Source organism: Phodopus roborovskii, unplaced genomic scaffold (genome assembly GCF_943737965.1).
Source record: "Phodopus roborovskii unplaced genomic scaffold, PHOROB, whole genome shotgun sequence".
NCBI classification, from domain to species: Eukaryota; Metazoa; Chordata; class Mammalia; order Rodentia; family Cricetidae; genus Phodopus; species Phodopus roborovskii.
Genome location: NW_026126602.1, coordinates 12,966,745 through 12,991,326, shown reverse-complemented (window position 1 = coordinate 12,991,326; position 24,582 = coordinate 12,966,745). Strand labels below are relative to the sequence as shown.

Genomic DNA, 24,582 nt, shown 5'->3' with positions numbered 1-24,582 from the left:
GTTTCTGGAAGGTTACTGAAACCATGTGGTAGCAGTATGATAAATAGATGCACAGAAATCTCAACATGCAAACACACCTCTGAAAGTAGACAGATCTCAGGCAACAAAGGCTTTCAGTAAGGACATGTTCATATTTATTTTGCCATTTTTTTTAAGTTGCAACTATCATGGCTCATTACTGATACTAAATCTGCATCACTACATTCAGAGTCTTTCAATTTGCATATTATATAATTTATTAAGTTATCAAGCTTACATAAAGAACTGACAGAATTTTAGTGACTGTTACCAAATGTAGCCTAATGTCACTGGTATCAAAAGTTCTTGATGTATATTTTTCAAATGTTTATGAACTTCAAATTCTATTTGATTCAAGCCCTGGTTCACAGGTTGGGATGACGTCAGGAGAAAATGAGAGGTGTAGTCACAGCATAGTGAGTTTCAATTTTTTTTTCCTCCTAAAATCAAACCACCACTTAGCACTTGATACACAAATCAACAATTTAAAATCGAGTGATTCTAGGGGATACCAAACTAAATCTAAAACTCACACATAAGTCACCAAATAGTTTAAGAACACACATTTATTAAAGTATGGTGATAATTCCTATTTCAAGATAGCCTATAACAAAAAGTGGAGAAGTATTATAGCTTCTTGGAGGGAGTGAAGATCAAACAATGCATGCTTTAGGAATATGTTTGAAGGTATTTTCCTAAGACAGACATTTAATAAATGTGAATTTCTCACACTACATCACCCAAAGTGGGGAAGTTCCCCCCAAAAATCTCTTCATCATAAGATTCAAGATGAAAACTGGCAAGGCAGTGTCACAGCAGAATGAGGAGCAGCACTGAGGAGTAACCTAATACACAGTGCTCATTCAAATAATAAGTAGCAGAGGAAACGTAAAATGCAGAGTAACAAAAATAGCACCTTTAAAGAAAATCAAGTCCTTGATACAAATCTGAAAATTGTTCTGAACTCCAAATCACTATATGAAAATTTTCTATAGGAGCCTGTTCCACACAAGCCAATCTGAATAGTGTGGTAGACGATGACGGCAAATAAATACAAGACAAAACACAGCCACAATGGCGTCTAAGTAGCTACAGTAGGCAAAGGGCTCCTTTTCTTATCCCATTGACAACCAGTCAATCAGTATATTTTACCATAGGAGCGAAACCTCTAAAGACCCTTTTTAATTAATGCAGGAGTGAGGTTTGCTCCATACGTCCTTCCATTAAACAAGAGGTCTCAGGGGTTTTGTCAGGAGACTTTTTTTGCTCCCCAGTGCAATTCAGAATAAAACGATTGTTTAGAGAACAGATTTGTACCACACAGGATTATCATACCATGGTTTTATAGGACACTTCCACAGGTCAAGGCAGCTTTCTCAACTAAAAATCTGGAAACAATAAGATTGGACATGTCTGTTAAGCAGTAGGCAAAGTAAGTATCTGTGGTTTGCCTAACCTCCTAAAATTTTTATGATTGAGAAAGCTGTCCTTGAGTGACCAATGCAAGTAAGAGTTAGCTTGCTCAACAAATAATGTCTACAGTCTAGATAAATCTTCAAAGAACATTTTCCTGAAGCCAAGGATGCTACTTGGTGACAGGGCACTTGCCCAGCATGTACAAGTGCCTTGACTGTGTCTCCAGCAACCCCAATCCTCTACCAAAGGAAAGGGTTTTCCAACTGCAGCATTTTTTACTCTGATATTTTTGTTTCTACTTTACACCAAGATCTTACCATAGAAAGTTATGTCCGCACTTCCAGATATTGCTATTAATCTTAATTGTTACCCTAGAATTTGAAACAATGGATCAGGGGCTCTAATACGTTATTAATCACTTGCTACAGTTTTGTGTTGGCTTTCTTTTATAAATGAAATATAAATGTCATTGGTAGGTATCATGTTAAATGAAACCAATTTCGACTTATTGATTTTAAAAGACTTAAGCATGTGTTGTAACATATATTAGTAAAGATAACAAAGTTCTTTTTTCTCAGGTAATATATCCAAATGATTCACCCGTTGTCAAAAACAGATGTGGCACAGAATGAAGACAAAGGCTGGAAAACACCACATCTTCCTTTATATTTCAAGAAACAATACAGTCCATGGTATTCATGAAGTTGTTTATTCTCGTTATTAAAACTTGGACTCAAGTAATCCGGTTTTTCTGGAAAAAGCACCTTGTTTGTGGGGCCGTTTAATCGTCCTTTTCTACAATCACCTCGCCATGAAGCACCTTTCTTCTTTGACGCAACATATGAAAATAGAGTTGAGGAAACACTTCATTGGAGAAAGAAAACAAAGAAGCGTAAGCTCTTGCTTTAAACTATGCTTGAAACCTGTAAAATGTGAGCAATCAGCATTTTATATAGGACTGCTACACATACAACCTCCCCCAGTGCTTATGGAGCTCGCCCTATGGACAAAAATGAAAGTCACATGCTATGTAACCCATAAACTGCTGGAGGTTTTTCTGTCCTAGAAAATTCACATACCTTGATAAATATATTTTCCATAAGAACCTAGTGATCATGTTCATTTTTAGAAATCAGTAACGCTGAAATATATCAGAACCAAGGAGAGTGGGCCCCACCCTCTGCTTTCCTCTGTTCTGTTAACTATATTCAGCTCCATGCCTGTCTACATGCAGGTGCATGTCCCAACGTGCATCCAACTTTCATCCATACCTACTATGAACAGCTGTCCCATGCTCTCAGGACAGCACACATTAGTGACACAGTTAACCTTTGGTTTAGGGAAGGGACTGGACCTGGGCTGTGATCCCAGATGTAGTGTCTAGAGAAGAGTCTTAACAGGTTCTTGATCAGGCACTCCCCACTGTTGAACTGAAGGGCTTCTGTCATGCACACACATAAACATATGCATGGATAATACCAGCTGGGCATATGATTATCTGCGTACCAAATTTGGAGGAAGTTTTGAGCCAATATTAACCAAGACTTGTTGTTGTTTTTTTCAAGACATTATTTCACTGTGTAGCCCTGGCATTCCTTGAACTCACTCTGTACACCAGGCTGGTCTCAAATTCACAGAGCTTCTACCTCCTGAGTGCTGCGATTAAAGGCACAAGCCACCACACCCAGCTGAATCAAGACTGTCAATCACAGCATAAAGGCTGATGGCTGAACAAATATATGATAGCTATAGACTCCAAATACAAAAGGTAAAGATCTCCCAGAATGACAAGGAAATCGATCACAAAAAAATTTCAATATTTTCTCCAAGCAAACTTGGGGAAAAATATATTTTCAAAAAAAAAAATCTAATTTAGGTTAAATACTACAGAATTTGCAATGGTTTTAATTTTTTTTTATTTATGAACTTCCCACCTTAGTATATCTAGATGTCTAAACATTCAGGTCATATACACTTAAAGTAAACTGAACAATTACAATGAACTCTCCTATAAAATCCTGAGTAGTTTGAGAGAAGGCATTGCGTCTTGGGTTTTTAAAACTGTTCACTGAAATTCTCCCACCTGGAATGCCCTCAGTGAGTGAGAAACACACATTCTCAGTACTAAAATAAACACTCAAATATTACTTTTAATTATCAAAGCAAAATAAGTTGATTGCTCTAGGAATATCAGTAAGGATGTGGAAATACAGGTCTGTGATGGACCAATCTTGGACAAGAGGGACCTCAGTGAGCATAGGTACAATGAGCTAGGAAGTTGCTACTGGCAGAGGTCAGACTTACATCTCCCAGGACACCTAAAAAGCAGGCATTCAGAAGTTATAGGTTGGAGCTTTAAATCACCTTCTCTTAAGGTCTTGGTTTCTGTGGAACAGCTTCAGGGATCACAAGAGAGGTCACCACAAGAGAGGTCACCCCTGTGACCACAAACAGCTTACAGGACCACTGACTGTTTCTGGCAGGGGTGAGGCAAACAGTGTCTGTCCATATTGTTTAGCTCACCAGCACTGGCCAGACAGTAAATCAGGCAGATGAAAAAGACAAGGAGAAGGCATCCTCTGAACAATCTTAGTCTATTTTGGCTTCAGAAACCTCCAAAGTTGGAGCTCTCACAGACTGCCCAAATTATATACACAACCCCATGAAATAAGAGGCCTTGTATAGCCTGTCCATAAAGAGTTTACTTCCCACTGGTATCCACCTCTAATTTTATAGAGATAAATGAATCTTGTTGACTTAAAGTACCTAAAAGAAGAGAATGAGGTCTCATCAACTCATTGAAGCTGTTGGAAATGGTGAGAAATTAGTGGAGAGGCTGAATTATTCAAAATATTTTAAGTAGCTTTATTCCTGTCAAGTACACGGAACAACACAAACAAGACCAAAAAAAAGTACTTGTAATAAATCTCAGGTACGCCAAATGAACAGAAATGATCTCAAGTTTTCTTGATAGAATGCTTATGATTCATACACAGAAATGTAAATGCTTGTCAACGGTTCTATTGATGCATGCTTTTGGGATGATTTAGTTTTTCTGTTAACTATACCAGGCATATTTAAATGCTTCTGAGAAAGCAATCATTTGAATATTAATTTAGTTACCTTTTCATAAAATCAGTTAAAAAAAAAAAGAAAAGAAAGAAAAAGAAAAATGTATGGCTCACTCCCCTTCAGTTATTCTAAAGACAGACAGGTTAATGCATTTTGAGCAATTATTCCCCTTCACCCTTGTTTTTTTTTTTTTTTTTTTTTTTTATTAGTTTAGCATGGTATTCCAAACACTTGCATATCATACATTCAATCAAAATGCTAATGAGCCTATACTTACATGGTATATATGAGGCCATGGTTATGAGAAGAAAATAGTAGTAGTCAAAAGAGACATTATATTTGTTAGGAAGCCTTACTGAAAACATTCCTGACTTCTTCACGTAAGGCAAGGCAGCATATATTGTGAGAAGTTCCCCAGCAACTCCAACAGGATATAAGATGATAAAAAAATTATATCTGGAAAAAGAAAAGACAGATGATAGTTTTTCTAGGTCAGGTCTTATATTTTATAGTACATCTCTTCTATTACTATTGTATTTAAACTTAGAAAGCTCTCTGTATGCATTTATAATATCACACACAGGTTGTATTTTCAATCACCCTTTTTCTAACAGTAATTCCTATTCTAAATGGAATAAAATAAGAAGTCAGTTTACTCTATATAGTTTTTAAATATTTTTATAATTTATTTTAAAGTATATATGCATATTTTGTTTGCCTGTTTTGAGATGTGGGAGTGTTATATTGTCCAGGTTAGTCTTGAACTCCCCTGGCCTCAAGTGATCCTCCTGCTTCAACCTCCAAGTATTTGACATCACAGATGGGGCCACCATGCCTAACAACACAGCTCTTTTTGTTTCGTTTAAATATTAAAATAACCGCTTCTTTGAGGTATACAGTTGTAACTGCTCCTTTTTTCCCTATAGCTGGTCATTTACTGATGAATGCTGACCTAAAAAGGACCAATTAAGACCTAGTTTGATATTTTATGCTTCAAGAGACTAAAGCTGTTTTAGGTTATTTGAAAAACTGTGATTAGTGATTAAACACATTACTGAAGGAAACTGACAGCAGACAGCATGACTTCAATCATCAGCTACTAGTAATTAGTACACTGTGTATAGCCACCTTCACAAGCAAATTTTTATAGGAAAAGCATTTGCATTTTTATCTAATCCCCCAGTTGCTATGAAAACACATCTATAAAGAAGAGTCATATAACTCAGCTGGTCCAGTGCTTGCCAAGCATTCAATGGAGCTCTGAATTTGATCCCCAGCATTGCATAAACCAGACATGATAAAGCACACCTGTAATGCCAGTACTCTGGAGATAAGAGACAGGAGGAGCAGAGGTTCAGAGTTATCTTTCCCTACACATGGAGTTCAAGGCCAGCCTGAGATGCACAGCACTCTGGGGGGGGGGGGTACCAGAGGGATGTGTGGGGAGTGTTTAGAGACAGACAAAGAGGAGATAAAGATGATAGATACACAGATGATAGATAGATCACCTGATTCCCATGCACCATAAACACAGGATGAGAGATGGGTAGAACTACAGAGTAAAGAAGGGAAAAGAGCCCTTTGCTGTTCCTATTTATTCTGCCCTTGCTGGTTTATGCTCCGGTGGTCTTCCAGTCTTGTGTAATTTGTTTATTATATAATTTAATAGTTTCCCACTTTACCTTATAAGATCCTATAACCAAACATTTATAATCCCTTTTCAAACAAAATAACTAATCTAATTTGTTTTCTTAACCTAATGAAGCTTTCTAGTGAATTTTTTAATAGTATTTTTTTTTCCTTTTTGTTTTATTTGAAACAGGGTTTGGAGCCTGGCCTGGAACTCACTCTGTACACCAGACTGGACTCAAACTCACAGAGATCTGCCTGCCTCTGCCTTCCTCCTGAGTGCTGGGATTAAAGATGTGCACCACCACAGCACAGCAATAGTATTTTTTTTTTTTTTAAGTATCTTCACTCCCAGGCTGGTAACATGGTTCAGTGAGTAAAGTTACTTGCTACAAGGCCTGATGTGATGACCTGAGTTCAATTCCCAGGATCCACACAGTGGAAGGAGAAAGCTAACTCATTGCAAGTTGTCCTTTGACCTTCACAGGAGCATCTGGAATGTATAAGCACCCAAACACACACATACACATACACACACAAACACATACACTCACACACAAACTCTCTCTCTCTTTCTCTCTCTCTCTCTCTCTCACACACACACACACACACACACACACACACACACACAAACCAATGGACAAAATGTAATTCTTTTTTGTTTGTTTGCTTTATTTATTTATTTGCTTTTTAAGACAGGGTTTCTCTTTGTAGACCAGGTTGATCTGGAACTTGCTCTGTAGACCAGGATAGCCTCAAATTCAGAGATCTGCCTGCATGTACCTCCTAAGTGCTGGGATTAAAGGTATTCATCACTACCACCTGATGTCACTGTTAAATTAAATAAATAAAATAAAATAAATAGTTGAAGCCCTTAAGGTCAGTGAAAATTCATGAGGTGGGAATAAATTGTGTAATTTATTTTACCTTACTTGCACTAACTATGGGAATCCTTGTTACCCCAAAGATTCCCAATTGTTACCTAAAATTTCTTAGAGGAAATGTACTTCTGAAATTAAACTGGAAAAAAGTATGAAATCATAACCCAACATAAAATTATCCAGGAAAACTTTCAACTCATAAATAGAATCAAAATAGTAAATAGTGATAGTTGGTCAAATTATAAATAGGAAGCCATTTCTAAAGTGAAGTTTTACTTGAGAATAATGGTTTCCACATTTTAACTAAAATATGAATATTATTTTAGGTTGTTTAATGAATATTACATAGTTGTAATTTTCAAGAGTGTTTGGATGTGAAATGTGATTACTGATGATTTTGGCTGGGTGTGTGGTGGCACACAACTTTAATCCCAGCAATTCAGGAGGCAAAGGCAGGCAAATCACTGTAAATTCAAGGCTAGCTTGGTCTGCATAGTAAATTCTAAGCCAGCCAGGATGACACAGTGACACTCTGTCTAAAAAATATCATTGATGATTATAATTAAATGATACATATAGAAAGACGCATATTTCAATATTGAAAGATTTTATGTAAAACCTTTTGTTGTTATTGTTCAATACGGTCTCATATAATGAAAGCTTGGTTTGAACTCACTAAGTAATAAAGGCTGGCCCTGAACTCCTAATCCTCCTGCTCAACTCTGGAACAGCTGGGACTATGAGTATACACTACCATACCCAGATATTAAACCCTTAACACTAATGAAATGATAGAAGATTACAACACAGTAAGTTGAAACATGAAATAGCAAAGTTCTGTACTTTTCTAGAAATTTGTAGCATGCAAATACACTCCAAACAAGAGACTCGGACACTAAAGGGGCTAATAGGTCAGACCTATGCAAATTTTGTAAACACAGTTCATGAAGAGAAATGATGTGCTGAGTTAGTATATTTAAAAGAACCAGAGGTTCCAAAGATTATCATGGAAAACGGTATAGACATGCATTCTAAGGTTAGGGCCAACAGCATGCAAAGTTTTCAAACCTCTTCAACTGCCTAATCCTTAAATGTGAATATATTTTCATATAGAACAAGAATAAAATGAACCTAACACAAAACAGTGCATCCTTCTCAAGGGAAACAATGAATACAGATAGGATTTTAGAGCATTTTATTGTCCGTAAAACCATAAGTCACAAATGTCTAAAAAGGAGCCAGAAGAGTATTTTAAAAGTCTGAGTCTCAAAAATACAATCAAGAGTGACACCCTGTGTAATGGGGTTATGAACAATTTTTAAAGTTTCATTTTCTTCTTTTGTATTTATTCATATATTCTAGTAATGTACTATAGAAGTGATTGATCCCTGAATGTTATCATTAAACATGGACAATACATGAGTTTTATTTATGTTTTGTATGCACTGGTGTTTTACCTGCATGTATGTCTGTGTAAGGGTGTCAGATCTTGGAGTTAGACACAGTTGTGAACTGCCACATGGGAGCTGGGCATTGAACCTGGGTCCTCCGAAAGAGCAGTCAATGCTCTTAACCACTGGGGCACCTCTTCAGCACCCATAAGTGAGTAATAAAAAAGTGATTATCTAAGAATATGTTAGGCTTCTACTATATGGGGATCTAGAGCAAGTATGAGAGCAGCTAGCTATTAAGTATGCATTAACACACATCAGAGATTGTTTTGTTTTTAAGGCTTGGGACTAATTTAACCAGGATGCTTTGAACCCACAGAAATCCACCTGCCTCCACTTCCCAAGTGTTAGGATGAAAGGCATGTGCCACCACCTGGGCTTAAATATCAGCTTTTTAAAAACAAAAATAAGAGGTATGATGTTGTCTCTAATATCTTGTGGCATTATTTATAGTATCAGAAAGTTGGGAAGGATCTGAAACCTATCAATAGAGATGTCCACTGTTTTGTTCAGTCAGCATGGAACATTGTGTGGCAGTATCCCTAGAGTTGAAGTACTAGACTGACACTCACTCATGCTGGTTTGAAAATGTACAAACAAGGGGCTGCCTCAGCAGTTAAGAGTGCCTGCTGCTCTTGAAGAGGGCCAGAGTTTGGTTCCCAGTACCCACATCAGTGAGCTCACAAACACCTGTAATTACAGGGGAATCTGATGCCTCTGACCTCTTGGGCACCTGCACTCACACACAAATACACATGTATGTATATAATTAAAAATAATAAAAATAAATCTCCACATAATAATACTTTAGAGAAATCAGTTAGCTAGACTTTAATATAATTCCCAAAATGGATATGACACTTCCCAAAACAATAAAATCAATGACCAACTAAGATTACTTAAGGATATGATATGTTGGGAGGTATTTTTACATAAACTCTATTTTGGTATTATTATTTGCCTATGGCCATTAACACTGAGCTTTTAGAATATAGGCTAGAACATGGCTACTAACTCAAATGGCAACATTCTGGCATCATGGAGCTGTGACACAAACTGTAATTGTCCAGTGTTAGCTCAGCACACAAAGTTAGCATGCATGGGGCAGTGAGGTACTAAAAGGCAAGACATTGCCACCTGGCCCATTTAATGAAGTGCGGCAAGTGGTCGAGAAGACTGAATGTGTAGAAGGAATAGCGAGTGATCTCAGTCACAGTCCAGGAGACCAGAAAAAGCACCACGCTCTCTTCGTTCTGGATCTGCAGGTTAGAGAAAGCCACAGTGCTGTTGAACCTTTGGGCTTTTTGTTCAGTGAGATAAGCATTTCCCTTTCTATGATTTGTTGCTTTTTATTATAATGGAATACAGGATACAAAGCAGTCACCATTGTGTAATTGGTTATAAATATGAACCTTAACTGTGTCCTACAGTTGGAATGGCTGACTACTTACTGATATTCCCCCCTCATTCCTCAGCACAGCCAGCAAGTGTAACTTCCCAGGACAACACTGTTGCCTTGAAAGCTGAATGGGAACAATTGACCCTTCCAACTTCCTATTAGTCATTAACTCTACAACCTCTACTGTAATACTATGGTGGTTTGAATAAGAATGGCCCCCATAGGCTCATATATTTAAAGCTTGGACTCCAGCTAGTGGAGATGTTTGGGAAGAAGTACAAGGTATGCCCTTGTTGGAGTAGGTGTGGCCTTGTTGGAAGAGGTGTGTCACTGGGGAGGGGGGTGGGCTTTGGAGTTTCAAAAGCCCATGCCAGGCCCTGTCTCTGTCTCTCTCCATCTCTCTCTCTTTCTCTCTGCACCAGGTCTGTCTGCTTCCTGCCCTGATGATAATGGACCAACCCTTTGAAACCAAGTTAAATGCTTTCTTTTATAAGAGTTGCCTTAGTCATGGGGTCTCTGGATAGCAACAGAACAGTGACTAAGACAGATATCAACTCTCTAATCTGGTCGTTCACCTTTGTCTCTCAATTCAGGCCTTATAATGTCTCAGCTGGACCATTAAAACCATTTTCCAAGTGGTTTTTTCCTGTCTTTATTCTCCTCTCAAATGAAAGTTTTCTTAAAAATAAAATAAAGCATATAATAACAATAATAATAAAATCAGATAGGCCATATAATTTGAAATTTAACATTATCTCTCATTGCTTAACAGGTTAAAAAGGCAAATGCCGACATCTGAACACTACATAAAGATCCTTACAACCTGAGCTCTGCAGTTTCTCAGCCTCTCAGTTTCTGGCTATGCTGATGCTATACTTCATCCAGACAGTGCCTCGGAACTTCTGTGTCTTAACACACGCTGATCCCTCTAATTAGAATTATAATTTCCTATACAAACCCTTTCTCATCTCTTGAGAGGCAACTAGAAGATCACAGTTCCTGCAAACTCTCCTGTTAAGGGTTCAATTTAAAATGTCCCCCACGAGTTCATGTGTTGAACATGCCTGGTGGTGACACTCCTTGGGGAGGCCACGGGAACATAGCTGGTGGGACATAGCTGGAGGACACAGGTGTCTTTGGCTAGACCTCTTAAGGTGACACCTGACCCCCCGGTCCCTTATTCTTTTTGCCTCCTGTCTACTATGAGCTGAATGACCCATATCATGTTCCCACCACCAGGATGCTCTCTGTCATCGTGGTTCATAATCAATGAAACCAATGACTATGTGCTGGAACCTCTGACCTAAAGTGAATCTCTTCACTGTTAAGTTGTTCGTGTCAAACATAGTTTCACAGCAATTCAGTCTAAACCTCTTCCATGCCTGCTCAGCTACTTGCTTACCTTCCCATTCTGATACTACTCTTTGGATTAACGCTCATTAGTCTCAACTGAAATTTTTCTCACTCTTACACATCTGTTAGTGCTCAGCTTATATATACCTTGTCTCCTATGGAAGGCTTCAACCACTTCCTAGAAGAGACTAAATTCTAGACAGACAATGTAATGCACACTGTGCTCTTGTCTCAAACACTTACAACAAATGCAGTTAAGTCAGCATTTGCTCTTCTCCATCACAGGCTTCAGAGAGTAAGAACCACGCTGACAGCCATGTCCCCAACAGTGTCAGGCACAGAGGGGCTACATAGCTACTACCTCCTGCATGGCCAATGTGTCCCAACATCCAACATAGTGACAGCTGTAGTTGCCTTATTCATTTCTGGAAATCCAGAAATTAGCACTTCAAAATGTATAGAGTATGTTCAATAAATGTTGAAGTAACTGGGGAGTTGCTGATAAACGTCAATGGGAAGCTATTGTTGGATAAAATCAAATAGTAAAATCAAGGGATAGAGCCTCAAGGGAATGAAAGACCCAGAGGTTTCTTTCCCCCCTTAGGAAGTCCCCATTTCTAACTTCTCTTTAATAATCCCCCTATAGGTAGGGTTGGCTACCAGACTCTTTCTTCTCCCTCCTTCTTCACATTCCCTGTAGTTCTGCCTCAATTATTATATTCATTTGCTGCCTGGAATTGTCTTTCTGCTGTTCTGTCTGTGGTAGTCCTGCTTTTAAACTAGTTAGCAACTAGTGAACACTCGGGCTGCACTCAGTACTGTCTGTACTACAGTCCTGGTTAAGGGACAGGTGGTTCATGTCACTTGAATGAAAGGTCCCAGTTAAGAGGGCCAAAGTACAGAGTAGTGAGAGGGCACAAAGTCAGTGATGTGTCCCCACACAGACAGGAGGCCAGTGAGGCTCAGAGGAAATGGAGAGGAGGTTAGGTGTCAGTCCCAAAGCACAGAAGAGACCAGAAAGGAATCTGCAGGATGGAAAGGGGGCCAGAGATCTGTCCTCAAGTGGACAGGAGATACGGAGGCTGTCAAGAAGGTCAGAGGGGTTGAGCTGAGAAATGTTTCTGACATGGGTTTAAAAGGCCCAACATCCTCCAAGAGACTTGCATGGTGTTTGTTTTGTCTACATGGTTGAAAGCACTAATTAGATTCAGTAATTAGGTCTGTCTGCTGTCATGTCTCCATAAATAATGTGTCCTTTTTTTTTTTCCTCTAAGTTCTTCAACTTTAACTTTCAAATTTTATTTTAATTGGCAAATTAAAACTGCACATATTTATGGTACATAACATGCTGTTCTGAAATATGCATGCATTACAGAATGGCTAAATGAAGCTAATTAACTTGCACTTTACCTTGGCATATTTCTTATTTATTTGGGTAAACACTTAAAATCTACTGTCAACAATTCTCAAGTAGACATTGTCATCATCTGTAGTAATCGTGTACAACAACTCACTCAAACTTCCTCTTCCTGTCTGAGATCTGTATCCTCGGATTTAAAATTTTTAACTTTTAATTCAGGTCTTTTACATTTGTTCAGGTGTGTGGAACTACATTTACTTTTGCCTGTTCCTATGACACCTTATGCTAAACAAGGAAAAGCAAATGAGTCATTTACACTGATGACTTCAAAGATTAAAAAATAATAATAATAATGACTTGGTTACAAAGAAACGTCATAGAAAAGAAAAAATTCGGTTGGATGGAAATGAGTGTTCACCTTAACAACCCAAAATGCAAGAGGAAGAGATGTTAAAAACTAAAGGTGACAGGACTGCCTGTCTATGTCAGTGGAGAATGATATTTAAAGCCCACCTCCTCTTTACCCAGTCATTCTGCCCCCCAAAACATGGCAGTATTAATAGTTTAGGTTTCTAAGAACGAAAAGCTCCCCTGTGGCTCAGGTAGAAAACATGTTTGCATCACTTACGGGTTTTATACTGTGAGTAATGAGCCATACCATGAAAATTCTTGAACTCACTTGGACCCCTGTCACAAGCACAGAAGTGGGCACAATTCCTGGAAGAGAAATCAAGTTAATGATTGCCTCAAAGCAGTTTATAACAGTAGTATAAAATTAAAGCAAAAACTCACCAATCAGACAATGGACAACCTGTAGGGAAATTGAGAAATCACAAGTCAATAATATGATCATTAAATACCATCAGCAGTGGTAGCAAACAAGCCCACAGGTGTTACATAATTAGCAAATTAGGATATGCACTGTTCAACTTAAGTTTTTGCAAATAAACACCATTGTAGACTAACAACATATTGAAAAACTTACCTCAAGCAAAGCAAATGTTTGGAAAAATTTAAGTGTCTTCTGAATGCTTTTATATAAACCTCTGTGTGTTCCTTTTTCCATATAAAAGCGTACCATAGCAATAGCTAGAACCAACCACCTAGAGAAAATAAAAGTATTTTACAAAGTTCTATCAAAACCAACATTACTGATAAATATGCATGCAATTGTAGCAGCATTGTTTACTATTAGCAATAGCTAAAAGGTGGATGCAACCAGGCATCAATCAGTGACTGAACAGATACTTTATATGGCCAATCAATACTTTGCTTCTACAGCACTAAGTCAATCTACAATGATATCTAAATTCCAGCCCACCTTTTTTCATTCATTTTGCTTTCTGAAATATTCCAATATTAATATTTTAGATTCCTGTCCATGAGACACTTTCCTTTAGGCCCAGAATATTATTTGGACTTCAATACATGCTATGACACAGATGGATTCTAATGACACTGTGCTGTGAGAAATAAGCCAATCACAAAAGGACAAATACTGTATTTCATTTACACAAGACACCAAGAGTTATCAGGGTCACAGGCGTGGAAAGACTGGTGGTTGCCAGGAGCTTAGAAAAAGGGTGAATGAGAGTTAGTGTTTAATGGATACAGATACAGAGTTTTGTTTTGCAGGATGAAGTTAGGGATATGAATGGTGATGATGGCTACACAAACTGAATGTACTTAAAGCCACAGGACTGTGTATGTTACAAGTTTAAGATGGTCCGTAACATGTGTGTTTACCTTAATCTTAAAAACTCACACTAAATCTGTTGAAGAAATGCCAAAATCTGTACAATAATATTTGTGTTTTATCATTCTGAGTTCATTATCTTAAAAAAAAAAACCCAAGGCAAAAGATAAAAAATGACATTCTTTAGAATATGATTCTAGAATATATATTCTAGAATAACAGAATTGTGTATTCTATAAAATATAAGTGTGTCAACTACTAACAAAACAATGGCTAGAATATTTAGCAATTAAGCTGACGGACTAATGGAAGTAGCTGCCGGTACTGAAAATGAGATTGTCAGAGCATTTCATAATTACATGATGCTGTGGTTCCAGTTTCTTTCTATTTCTGTGATAAAACATTCTGATCAAAAGCAACTTGGGGAGGAAAGGGTTTGATTCAGCTTATACTTCCAGGCCACAGTCCATTGTGAGGGACATCTGGGCAGGAACTGAACCAAACACCATGGAGGAATGGCTTCCTGGCTTGCTTCCTTGCTTGTGCTCAGCTAGCTTTTTTTTCCTTAGAGAGTCCAAACCTCCTTACCTAAGTATAGTACTTCCCACAGTGCATTAAGCGCTCCCACATTAAGCCCTCCCATCAAATAAGACAAAGTCCCTCAGACATGCCCACAGGCTAATCTGATCTAGGAATGTCTCAGTAGAATTTCTCTTTGTCTAGGTGACAAACAAACCAACACAAGTCTCAAAATAAAAAGCTGTATTCACATAAAAAATACAGTATATAATTTGTGTAGGCACACACAGAAACCTTTAATCAAGATCATTTATCAATCTTCACTAAACAAAACCAATGGCCATGATATAGAAGAGATCCATACAGAAAGGATATGAGCCTGCTTTCAAAGATTTGCTGTTGTTGGAAACAAGGTTTTCCTATGTAGGTCTGGCTGGCCTAGAACTCATGGTGTAGACTAGGCTGGCCTCAAACTCACAGAGATATGCCTACCTCTGTTTTCCATAAGCAAGGATGAAGGATAAATGCCACCACTCCCAACCAAAAGTTGATTTTTCAAAAGAGGAAAGAAAGGAACATATTGACCCTTGTCAGCTTAAAGATACCTTAAATATATACTCTCTTCCATGAGCTAACACTTAAAAGCTGCACTGTGGACAACAGCTTTCTGGTACACACACCTTACTCTTCCTATAGTTCCTGGTGAGAGCTAACTTCTTCCTGCTCACTCTCCACTCCTCAAGTTTAAGAAAGTTGTTTTGTCAGTAGCTTTTAAAAGCCTGGAACATTGCACCATGGACATGCATAGATATCCTAGGCTTTAAGATAGGGAGGTATCAATGTGTACAGTCAAATGGATTTCTGAACTATATGATTATCATAGCTTAATTTTTTACTAAATGGCTTAAATAGATTCCTACAAAGACAGCAGAGACTAGTTTAGACTTGACAGAATGGAAGGACAGAGGGACACATGCAGGCCCACTCTCCCCTCCCCCGGCTCAGGATAGGACATACTGGACACAAAGCCAAGCAAATGTCTAAAACCATCAGACTTCTGAGATGCAAAAATATTGATTACAGCAAAGACAGTGAGTGGACCTTCAGACCTATGTGTCAGACATGGCCACATACATAACCAATGTTTTGTCCTTAAAGTATGCTTCTGAAGGATTATTCTCTTTTCCTGCTGAGGAAGCAGTCAGAGGAACACACAGCTGAGTCAGCTGAGACCTAAGGCCACTCTCTCTGAGTGAAGATGTTAACTTACTAAGCTTACTGCTGAGGACATAGCTCAGTGGCAGATAGATGAAACCCTAGCCTCAGTTCTTGGCACTTAACAAAAAGGGTACTGAACTTGGAGCAAGATAATGGGCAAGACTGGAATGAATCCTCCGCAGTCCCCAAACCTCTGTTCTACCACATCACAGCTTTATTTGATTCAGCTCATGAGTCCGTAAGGGCCATTTCTGGAATCAGTACTGAGCTAACCAAAAGCGTTGGTTTGACAGTGTCTTAGTGTACCTTCCCATATCTAACTGTAAAGACTTTATCCACTTCAGTTCTAAGTCCCCACGGTTCTAATAAAACCAAAGAGTTAGTGAAGGATATTCATCCACATTTTCCATACACCTGTCTTTTGGAGGCAGGGACAACTTAGCCACCTAAAAAATTTAAATTTGAAGGCAGTTACTACGTTAACACAGAAGTCATCAAAGCATTTATGTGATATTTCAATTTTGATACTGTCCCATAGGTGGCAGCATCGTACCAGCTACAGGCTACAAAGCACAAAACAAATGAATGCACTGCAATTGGAAAGGACCATCAGGGCATTTATTCTGACTCTATCTGCTGCTGTTCAGTAAAAATGTCAAGACCTTATGTAAACTAATCAGAGCTCATTTCCCAAGCATAGCCTCACAAAGAATGCCCAAAGTTGCTTTAAAGGCCCTATAGTTAGCCAACTTTGGATGTCAGTTTAGCAATTAAAAAAGTCATAAGCAATGGGAATTTCTCTCATTAAGAATTAGTTTGGGAGGTGTTCTATTCTGTTTTGCTTTTTAAATGTGTCAGGGATATTGACTGCATGAACTCAAACAGATTCAATCTGCCCTTGAAAAACCTGATTCTCAAGCCAGGTGTAATGGTGCACACCTATAATGCTAGTACTCCAGAGGCAGAGGGAAGAGTATAGCTTCAAGTTCAAGGCCAGTTTGGTCTACATAGCAAGTTCCAGGCCAGCCAGGACTACATAGTGAGACTGTCTCAAACCAATCAACAAAACCACCAGATTCTCTATGGGCAACAACAAACAAACAAAAACTGTTGCAAAGAAATTTTTGCTTGTTTGATTTCCCCCATTCATTAATTCATCAATTCATCTTTCAACAAGTATCAATAAGACAGGTAGATGCTAAGCTATATACTAGGGACTAAAGATAAATAGGACATGATTTCTTTTGCCCTGGGCACTAAATTAGCAAGTAAAGGTAAAAGGACAGTGCTGTGACAAGAAACATAAGCCAGAATCTACAAAATGAAAGGGTCTTTTTATGTCACTCTGATTGCAGTGTCCTTGAGAAGCTTATGTCTTTCTTCTAGCTATCTTCTTGCAGCTTCTTCTTCTTCCTCTTCATCCTCCTTCTTCTTCTTCTTGATTTCTTCGACACAATCCCTGTTCTTTGAACACTTAGTTATCTACATTCATATCTCCTTTGGTCAATCTTGTTTCATGCAAGCCTCTACTCCTTATGCTCCCCTGATTAATATGACTTATATCCATGATACTTTCTAATACAGTTCACAGTGTTTTATTGTATATCTCTACAATCATTTTCTTTATAAGTAAAACTAGAATCCCAGTACCCTACATTAAAAAAAAATACCTTCAGGCTGTATAAAACATTGAGGGGCTAGCAAGATAACTAAACGGATGCCTACCACTAAACCTGGTGACCTGAATTTGACCCTGTAGTGGAAGAAGAGAACTGACTCCTGAACATTATCCTCTGACCACATGAGCATTACATGAAGCACACACACACACATGCATGTACACACACACACACACACACACACACACACAGGTAACATTAAATGTTATTTTAATAAAACATGGAGCTAAGGTATAAATACCCTTAATTGTCTCATTTTTAAAATCATAATTGGAACAGAATTCATATACTCTAATTATCTGGTGTGTCTCTTGTTACTCCTGAATCTACTGGTCTCCTTCTTCCCTCCCCCTTCCCTCTGTCCCTCTTTCAAGTTGTCTGTTGAACATTGGGTGGCTTGGCCTGCAGAGTGTCCCACTGTCTAGATCTTGCTAATTGGATACCTTAGGTCATTTACTATGTTCTGCCTCCTACATTCCTGTAAATTGGCAGTTAGTTCTAGGGGCTCTATCAGACTCTGGCAAGGGTACTTAACAAGTTGTTTTGGTGTATTTCTAAAGGAGCAAACCATTTCTGGCTGTTCTTTCTTTGTGATGTTAGTAGCCATGGATGCTCTCTGACTAGATCCACTACTTCAACCGCATTGTTGGAAAATGACACCCTAATTTGAAATTTCTTTGTACCGCCTTTAAGTTCGTAATTAGGCCTGCAGAAGAGATGACCTCCAATTCTCACTCAGCTGAGCTTTCATATACGATCCATTAACACCTCTTGATTGCATTTCCTAGACTAAATTAATGCTTCCTTTTGAAGCCAACACAAGCTTTCACTGACTGCAACTAAGCACTCTTGCTGATAGAATAAAACTGAAAGGTTCAGAGAAAACTAGACTTAAGCTTAGGACCACCTGCTCTTTGAGAGCCACTGTTAGAAGATGAAAGACAAGCTGCCACCAGAAGATATTTGCAAATCACATACCTGGCAAAGGGCTATTTAAAGAATTCTTTAAAGTTAATATTAGGAAACCAAACAACCCATCAAAGGAAAGTAATTGGCAAAAGATGTGAACAGACATTAAACCCAAGAAGGCATACAAGCTTGCCAGCTAGTAAGCCATGAAAATGTATCCAGTATCACTGGTCATGAAAATGAAAATAAATTCACAATAAGAAAATACAATATACTTACTGGGTGGCTAGTTTAGGTGGCACCGGCTAGAATCATTTAATAGATAGGAACCTCAATTGAGAAAATGCTCCCATAAGTTCGGGCTGCACGCAAGCTTGTAGTAATTTGATGGGGGAAGGCACCAGTGGTTGGTGTCATCCCTGGGCTTTGGTCCTGTGTTCTATAAGTAAACAGGCTGAGCAAGGCATGAAAAGCAAGCCAATAAGAAGCATTCTTCTCTGTCCTCTGCAGCACCTCCTGCTTCCAGGATCCTGCCCTGTTTGAGTCCCTTTCCTGGCTTCCTTCAATGATGAACACTGATGTGGAAGTGTAAGCCAAATAAACCCTTTCCTCCTCAAATTCTTTTAACCATGGTGTTTCATCACAGCAATAGCAACCTTGACTAAGACACTGGCTGTCAAAAAGGAAGATCATTGGTCATACCAATGGTTAGCAATAACATGTAGCAAGGCTCATTTATTGCCAATGGACAGGTAAAATGACACAGCACATTGGGAAAACAGCTATGATGGAGCCACTGATCTTTTAGATATTTATCCAAGAAAAATAAAATCATAAATCCACACACCAACCTGTACATGAATGGTCATAACTTTATTTACAACAGCCCCACAATGGAAATACCCATCAAAAAGTAAATGGATAAACCAACTGTGGTACATTCATTCATTCAATCTACCATCCTTGGCAATTAAATGTTACCTAAAAGGTGTGGCTATTTTGGGAAATGAAATTGGATTTATTGTTCTATCAAAGCAGTGAAAAAAAAAACCTCAATTGTTTTTTTTTGGGGGGGGGTTGTTTGTTTGTTTTGTTTTGTTTTTTTGTAATTTCAAATTAAGCACTAGGGATTGGGACTAGTATGTTGAAGCATCCACTGTCCATCAAACACTTCTGCTAAGAACTTCAGATTCATTACCTCTTTACCCTTTTTCATAATCTAGCAAAGGAGCTTAGTTGTTGCAGTTTCATAGATGGTAAAACTAAGGGTAGGAGGCCAAATAACTCATCCAACTTGAATCCCCCACAGAACAATAAAACAGAATCTTTAAACAATTTATTTATTCATGTATTTTATGTATATGGGCACTTTGTCTGCATGTACATCTCCACACCAGAAGAAGGCATCATGCAGTTGTGGGCTGCCATGTGGATGCTGGGAATTGTACTCAGGACCTTTGGAAGAACAAGTGCTCTTAACCACTGAGTCATCTCTCCAGTCCCTAAAACAGAATCTTTAATGAACCCTTTTTGTAGTATTTACAAAATGAAAAACACATCAGCAAGGCACGTGAGGCCTTGCAATGGATGGGCCAAGCCACCCATCTTACTTCAGGGCCATTGTTATTGCTTAACCAAGGTCTCCCAATCTTGCATCTCTATCCTAACACATGTGCCCACATCCATGTCAGGTAAGTCCTACTCACCCTTCAAAGACTCGTTCAAATATTTTCATCTCCCTCCCAATGGTTTCTCTCAGTTTCCCCCTGCTCTCTCAGTCCTCCCTTATCCGTTTTGTATGCAAATATCCTACTCTATCTTTATTATGATTATTGTCTATATATGAATACCTAGGCTGTGCTTTTTCAAAGATGAGCCTGGAATATTCTCTTATATTCCCCATTTGATCTAAGACAATGCTCTAGCAATGACAGGCTCAAATATTTGTTGAAAAGCACGGAAGGCACAGATGCTCACGACTCTAGTCTAGAACCTCTTGTGAGCAAGCCACATATGTATCATAAAAATCCTTCCATCCTTCAAAGGTGCCCCCAACTCTGGGTTTACCTAAAGCTACTAATTCCACAAGGTCAAGGTAGGAGAATGTTAATGTCACTAGGGCCTGACTTAATCTGTGATTGTACATTACTTCTATACAGTCTTATGTAACAATGAAAAGTGTAACTATGAAAATCAGCATGACTTAAATATTAAGTGAAAATGGGAGCTTGTACAGTCGATATTCATCACCAATGATTTACAAAGTAAAATAAGTACTTATTACTTTTTGGAGCTTACAATGAAGAATTAGTCAAATACATGGTGTTGTTAAATGGTAGGAAGTGGGATGAAGAAAAACCAAGCAGTCAAGGTGTGCTAGGACATCTGTGAAGGTGTCCAGGTAAAGTCTCCCTGAGGACAGAGATTTGAGCACAAACTTCAAGGGAATCAGATACTCAAATAAGAGTAAGTAAAAATGAAAGGTTATAGGAAGCTTATAAAATCACATGGATTATTTCATCTGGGACTCTGCCTTGATGAAAACAACACCGGGCCCTCTCAGTACAAGCAGGCACACACATTTAGGACGAGCACTGGCTCGCTGGAAAGGGCAGAAAGGGAGAGAAGCTTGAGAATGCAAAGCACAAGTCACTTTAGTCACCAGAACAAGGGTGACATTAAATCCTTGAAAGAGCAAACAACCTGTGCATCACTGTGGCCATTTAAACTTCATTCAAGATTTAAGACTGGGATTGTGAGGTGAGTTTTCACTTTTGAAACAGTAACACAGACTTCAGATCACGAACTGGACAGCAAAGGGGCAGTCACCTAGCATGGGGTGGGAATTCCAAAAAACATTGACTGACTGGATGAGACTATCTCCGAGGAGAGTGAGTCTCTCACCCCCTGCTGCATTTTAAGATAACACTGAACTGCATTGCTGCCAGCTGTTTTAAGCCCGTTAGTTTTCTGAACTTTCAAGTGTAATGAAATCCAGGACAGCAAGAGAATGAGGTTGCATAGCTCTGCAGTCAGTCTCGGTGGAAATCCACGCTTGACACTTTCTGGTTGTCTGTCCATGCCTCACTATAAAACATTGTTCTGTACCCCTAATGGGATTGCAGACAACTAAAAATGAGATGATGTACCAAAACAAACAAACACAAAACAAAACAAAAAACCCAACACAGTATCTAGCACACAATAACTTACCCACAATAAACACATGTATGAACTGTATTTGCTGTTCAGTATCATAAATACATAATACATGATCAACAGGAACATTTGTTAAATAGAACAATCACAGTTTTCTACACTTAACCAAGAGGTCAATTCAATCACACTTTTTCTCTATAAACTTCAGAGACAGTTTAAAATACTGTTTCCTCGAATTCATGTAAGTTAAAACTTCTGAGAATATTGAGAAAGTAACTCTAAAGGCAAGATAGCTAAGGGCATTTTCATAATGGTTGGAGTCACAGTAGACACAAATGTCATTTGACATCTCTTTGAAGACTGATCTTGTATAAACCCCAACTTCCAAGTCACACTAAGCCTTTTTTTTTTTTTTTTTAAGGACTGGAATCTGGAAAGGATAAGGCATAACGATGCTGGACACCTGCCCTGACCCAATCAGGTTAGGTGTTCAAAGTCCCAAGTAAGCATTTCTAAGTGCCATGCTTAAAAAGAAACAGGTGAAGACACTGCCCCGCGACAGCACCACCAGGAACCACACACCCGGGGTCCAGCGTGCACTGCCCACGGACAGCTCCCCGCTGGGGTGAACAGACCCCAGCGTTTCTACACCAGCAGCGGGAGGCGACAGGGGCGGCCGGCCAAAGTCGCCTCCCGCATTCCTGCCCGGGTCTATACTTAACCTCCGGCCCGCGCCCCGTGCCGCCGCGCCACGCCGTGCACCGTATTAGGCAATGCCCAGCGAGCGGCGGCCGGCCGCCCCGCCCCGCCCCGCTCCATTCAACCCTGCCGCGCCCCTCCCCCACGGCGCCGCGCGCCCCCGCCAAGCCGCGACCCCCCAGGGGCCCAGCGCTCGCGCTCTCGCTCGAAGCGCCCGGGCCACGCGCCCAGAGCGCTCCGACCCTGAGCGGCCGAGCGCCCGCTCTCCCTCTCCAAGTGCGCCCCCTGCGCCCCAGCCCTCAGCCGCCCACCACGCGCGCTCTCGCCCCATAAGACCCCCGCCCCGCCGCGCGCCTCCGCCTCGACCCCTTCATGCCTCTCAGCGCGTTCCCGTTCCACCCCATGTGCGCGCCCTCGCCGCGGCTCGACCCCCCCCAGCAGCCCCGCGAGCGCGCGTCCCCGCGTCCCCGAGCCCGGATCTCGGAGAGATGGCTCGACTGCGCGCGGAGCGTGGAAGGACCTTCGCGCGCACGTACCCGGCGGTCATGGCGATATTGTAGAAGGTGAGCCAGGCGGTAGCCAGGAAGCCTAGGCGTCTCCGCTTGCCGGTGGCTTCCTTCTCGTCGCCGGCCTCAGAGGCGCCATTGGTGCCGTCCTCCTCACTGGACGCCATGGTGACCGCGCACGCTGGCCTGGAGGAGCAGCGCGCAGGAGCGGGAGGGGTCGGCTGAGCGAGCCACTGAAGCGCCGCTGTCCGCTGCCGCCTCGGCCCAGCGCTCCATGTGCGACGCGCGGGGGGTCGGCGCCGCCAGCTCGGCCGCCCGCGAGGGGGAGGGGCGCGCCCCCGGCCGCACGCCCCGCCCCGGCGCCGCCTCTCGGGGGCGCGCACTCGGGGCCCCGACCCCGGGGTGGGCCAGCCCGGGTCACCGCTCCGAGGCGGTACTGCGCAGCGCGCTCCCGCGGAAGAGCTGTCCGCCCTGGCTGCGACCTCTTCCTAGAGAGACGCGGGCGACGCGCGTCCTGGCAATGGGTGCCCGGCTGGTACGCCTGTGCAGACAGAGCGAGCGCACTTGGAGTGGAGAGGGTTCTGCCCCGGGAGCAGGAGCTCCCCACCAAAGACTCAGACTTCCGAGCTCTGGACAAGCAGCGCCCGCCTAGCCTTGTCCCGTATTATTATTAGGCCAGATGGGTATGTGAGTTCTAGTGAGTCTTTTGTGAGCTCTAGCGAGTCTTTTCTAAAGTTGCAAAGGAAAGCTGGGGGAAAGGACATGGCAAATCCCGGATAAGTGTTAGGGTTCATACAGAAAACACAGACGCGGAGTTGACAAGTGCCCTCCCTGTCCTGTTGGGAAGAAATGTCCCTCTGCTGTCCACACGTAATCTCTCATTTTTCTCTCTTCCTTTCAAGAACCATCCTTCCGATAGCCCCCATTCCGTTTATAGCACGTGGATAAGAAAGAAGACTCCAGAGACAGCTTCTGAAAATTCAGGCCCCAAATTCCTGACACCGCCTGTCTGTGACTTGGTAGTTTATGTATGCCTAAGTTTCCTCAAATGAAAATAGAGTAACACTATATCCATCAAAAGCAGGTATTGATACATGTTACAGTCTGTCACCTTGAATATACATATAAATACTTTTTCTGGTGACCTTGCTTATAATCCAGAGAAAGGAATTTTGCAAAGGGCAACTGAAGGTGTTAGATAGTTCCTGAACGGGAGTCTAGACACTGGCAGAGGAGACAAATGACTCTACAGGCCAGGCCATGAGCCACTTACTCTCTGTGTGCACATCATCCTGGGCATGGAATAGGATCTGGGAGAGCTCATCGTGGCCAGGAGCATTATCCGCCCAATTTGGGAAATGTAGGGTGAGAAAAAAATCAAGTAAAACCTTCCAACAGGAAAATGTAATATAGATAAGTTACTGAAGAATGCTAGTCCTGCACACTGTGACACCTAATCACTGACACAAGACAGTGGACATACAGGAAACCCCACTGTGGGGCTAACAAGTTCCTTTCTCACTGGGAAGAAATGTCTCTCTGCTCTCCACACTTAACTCTCTTCATTTTTCTCTCTTCCTCTCAAGAATCATGCTTCTAATAGCCCTCTTCCCTTTCC

At 40.6% G+C, this 24,582-nt stretch overlaps 1 protein-coding gene across 2 annotated transcripts; it reads right to left on the bottom strand.

The window, feature by feature from the left end:
- Positions 1 to 424: 424 nt before the first annotated feature.
- Hacd1 (3-hydroxyacyl-CoA dehydratase 1) lies at positions 425 to 23,295 on the bottom strand. Of its 2 annotated transcripts, XM_051205685.1 has the most exons (6): positions 22,995 to 23,270; positions 13,372 to 13,682; positions 13,208 to 13,296; positions 9,605 to 9,726; positions 4,784 to 4,962; positions 425 to 2,298 (listed from the first exon to the last, which is right to left on the bottom strand). In XM_051205685.1, the coding sequence occupies exons 2-6, from the start codon at positions 13,430 to 13,432 to the stop codon at positions 2,216 to 2,218; spliced, it is 534 nt and encodes a 177-aa protein (XP_051061642.1). In that variant the 5' UTR covers positions 13,433 to 13,682; positions 22,995 to 23,270; the 3' UTR covers positions 425 to 2,215. The 2 variants fall into 2 exon arrangements, 1 of the variants encoding a protein (XP_051061642.1); XR_007835849.1 differs by lacking the exons at positions 425 to 2,298; positions 9,605 to 9,726 and having other exon boundaries at positions 4,813 to 4,962; positions 13,208 to 13,682; positions 22,995 to 23,295.
- Between the last annotated feature and the right edge of the window lie 1,287 nt (positions 23,296 to 24,582).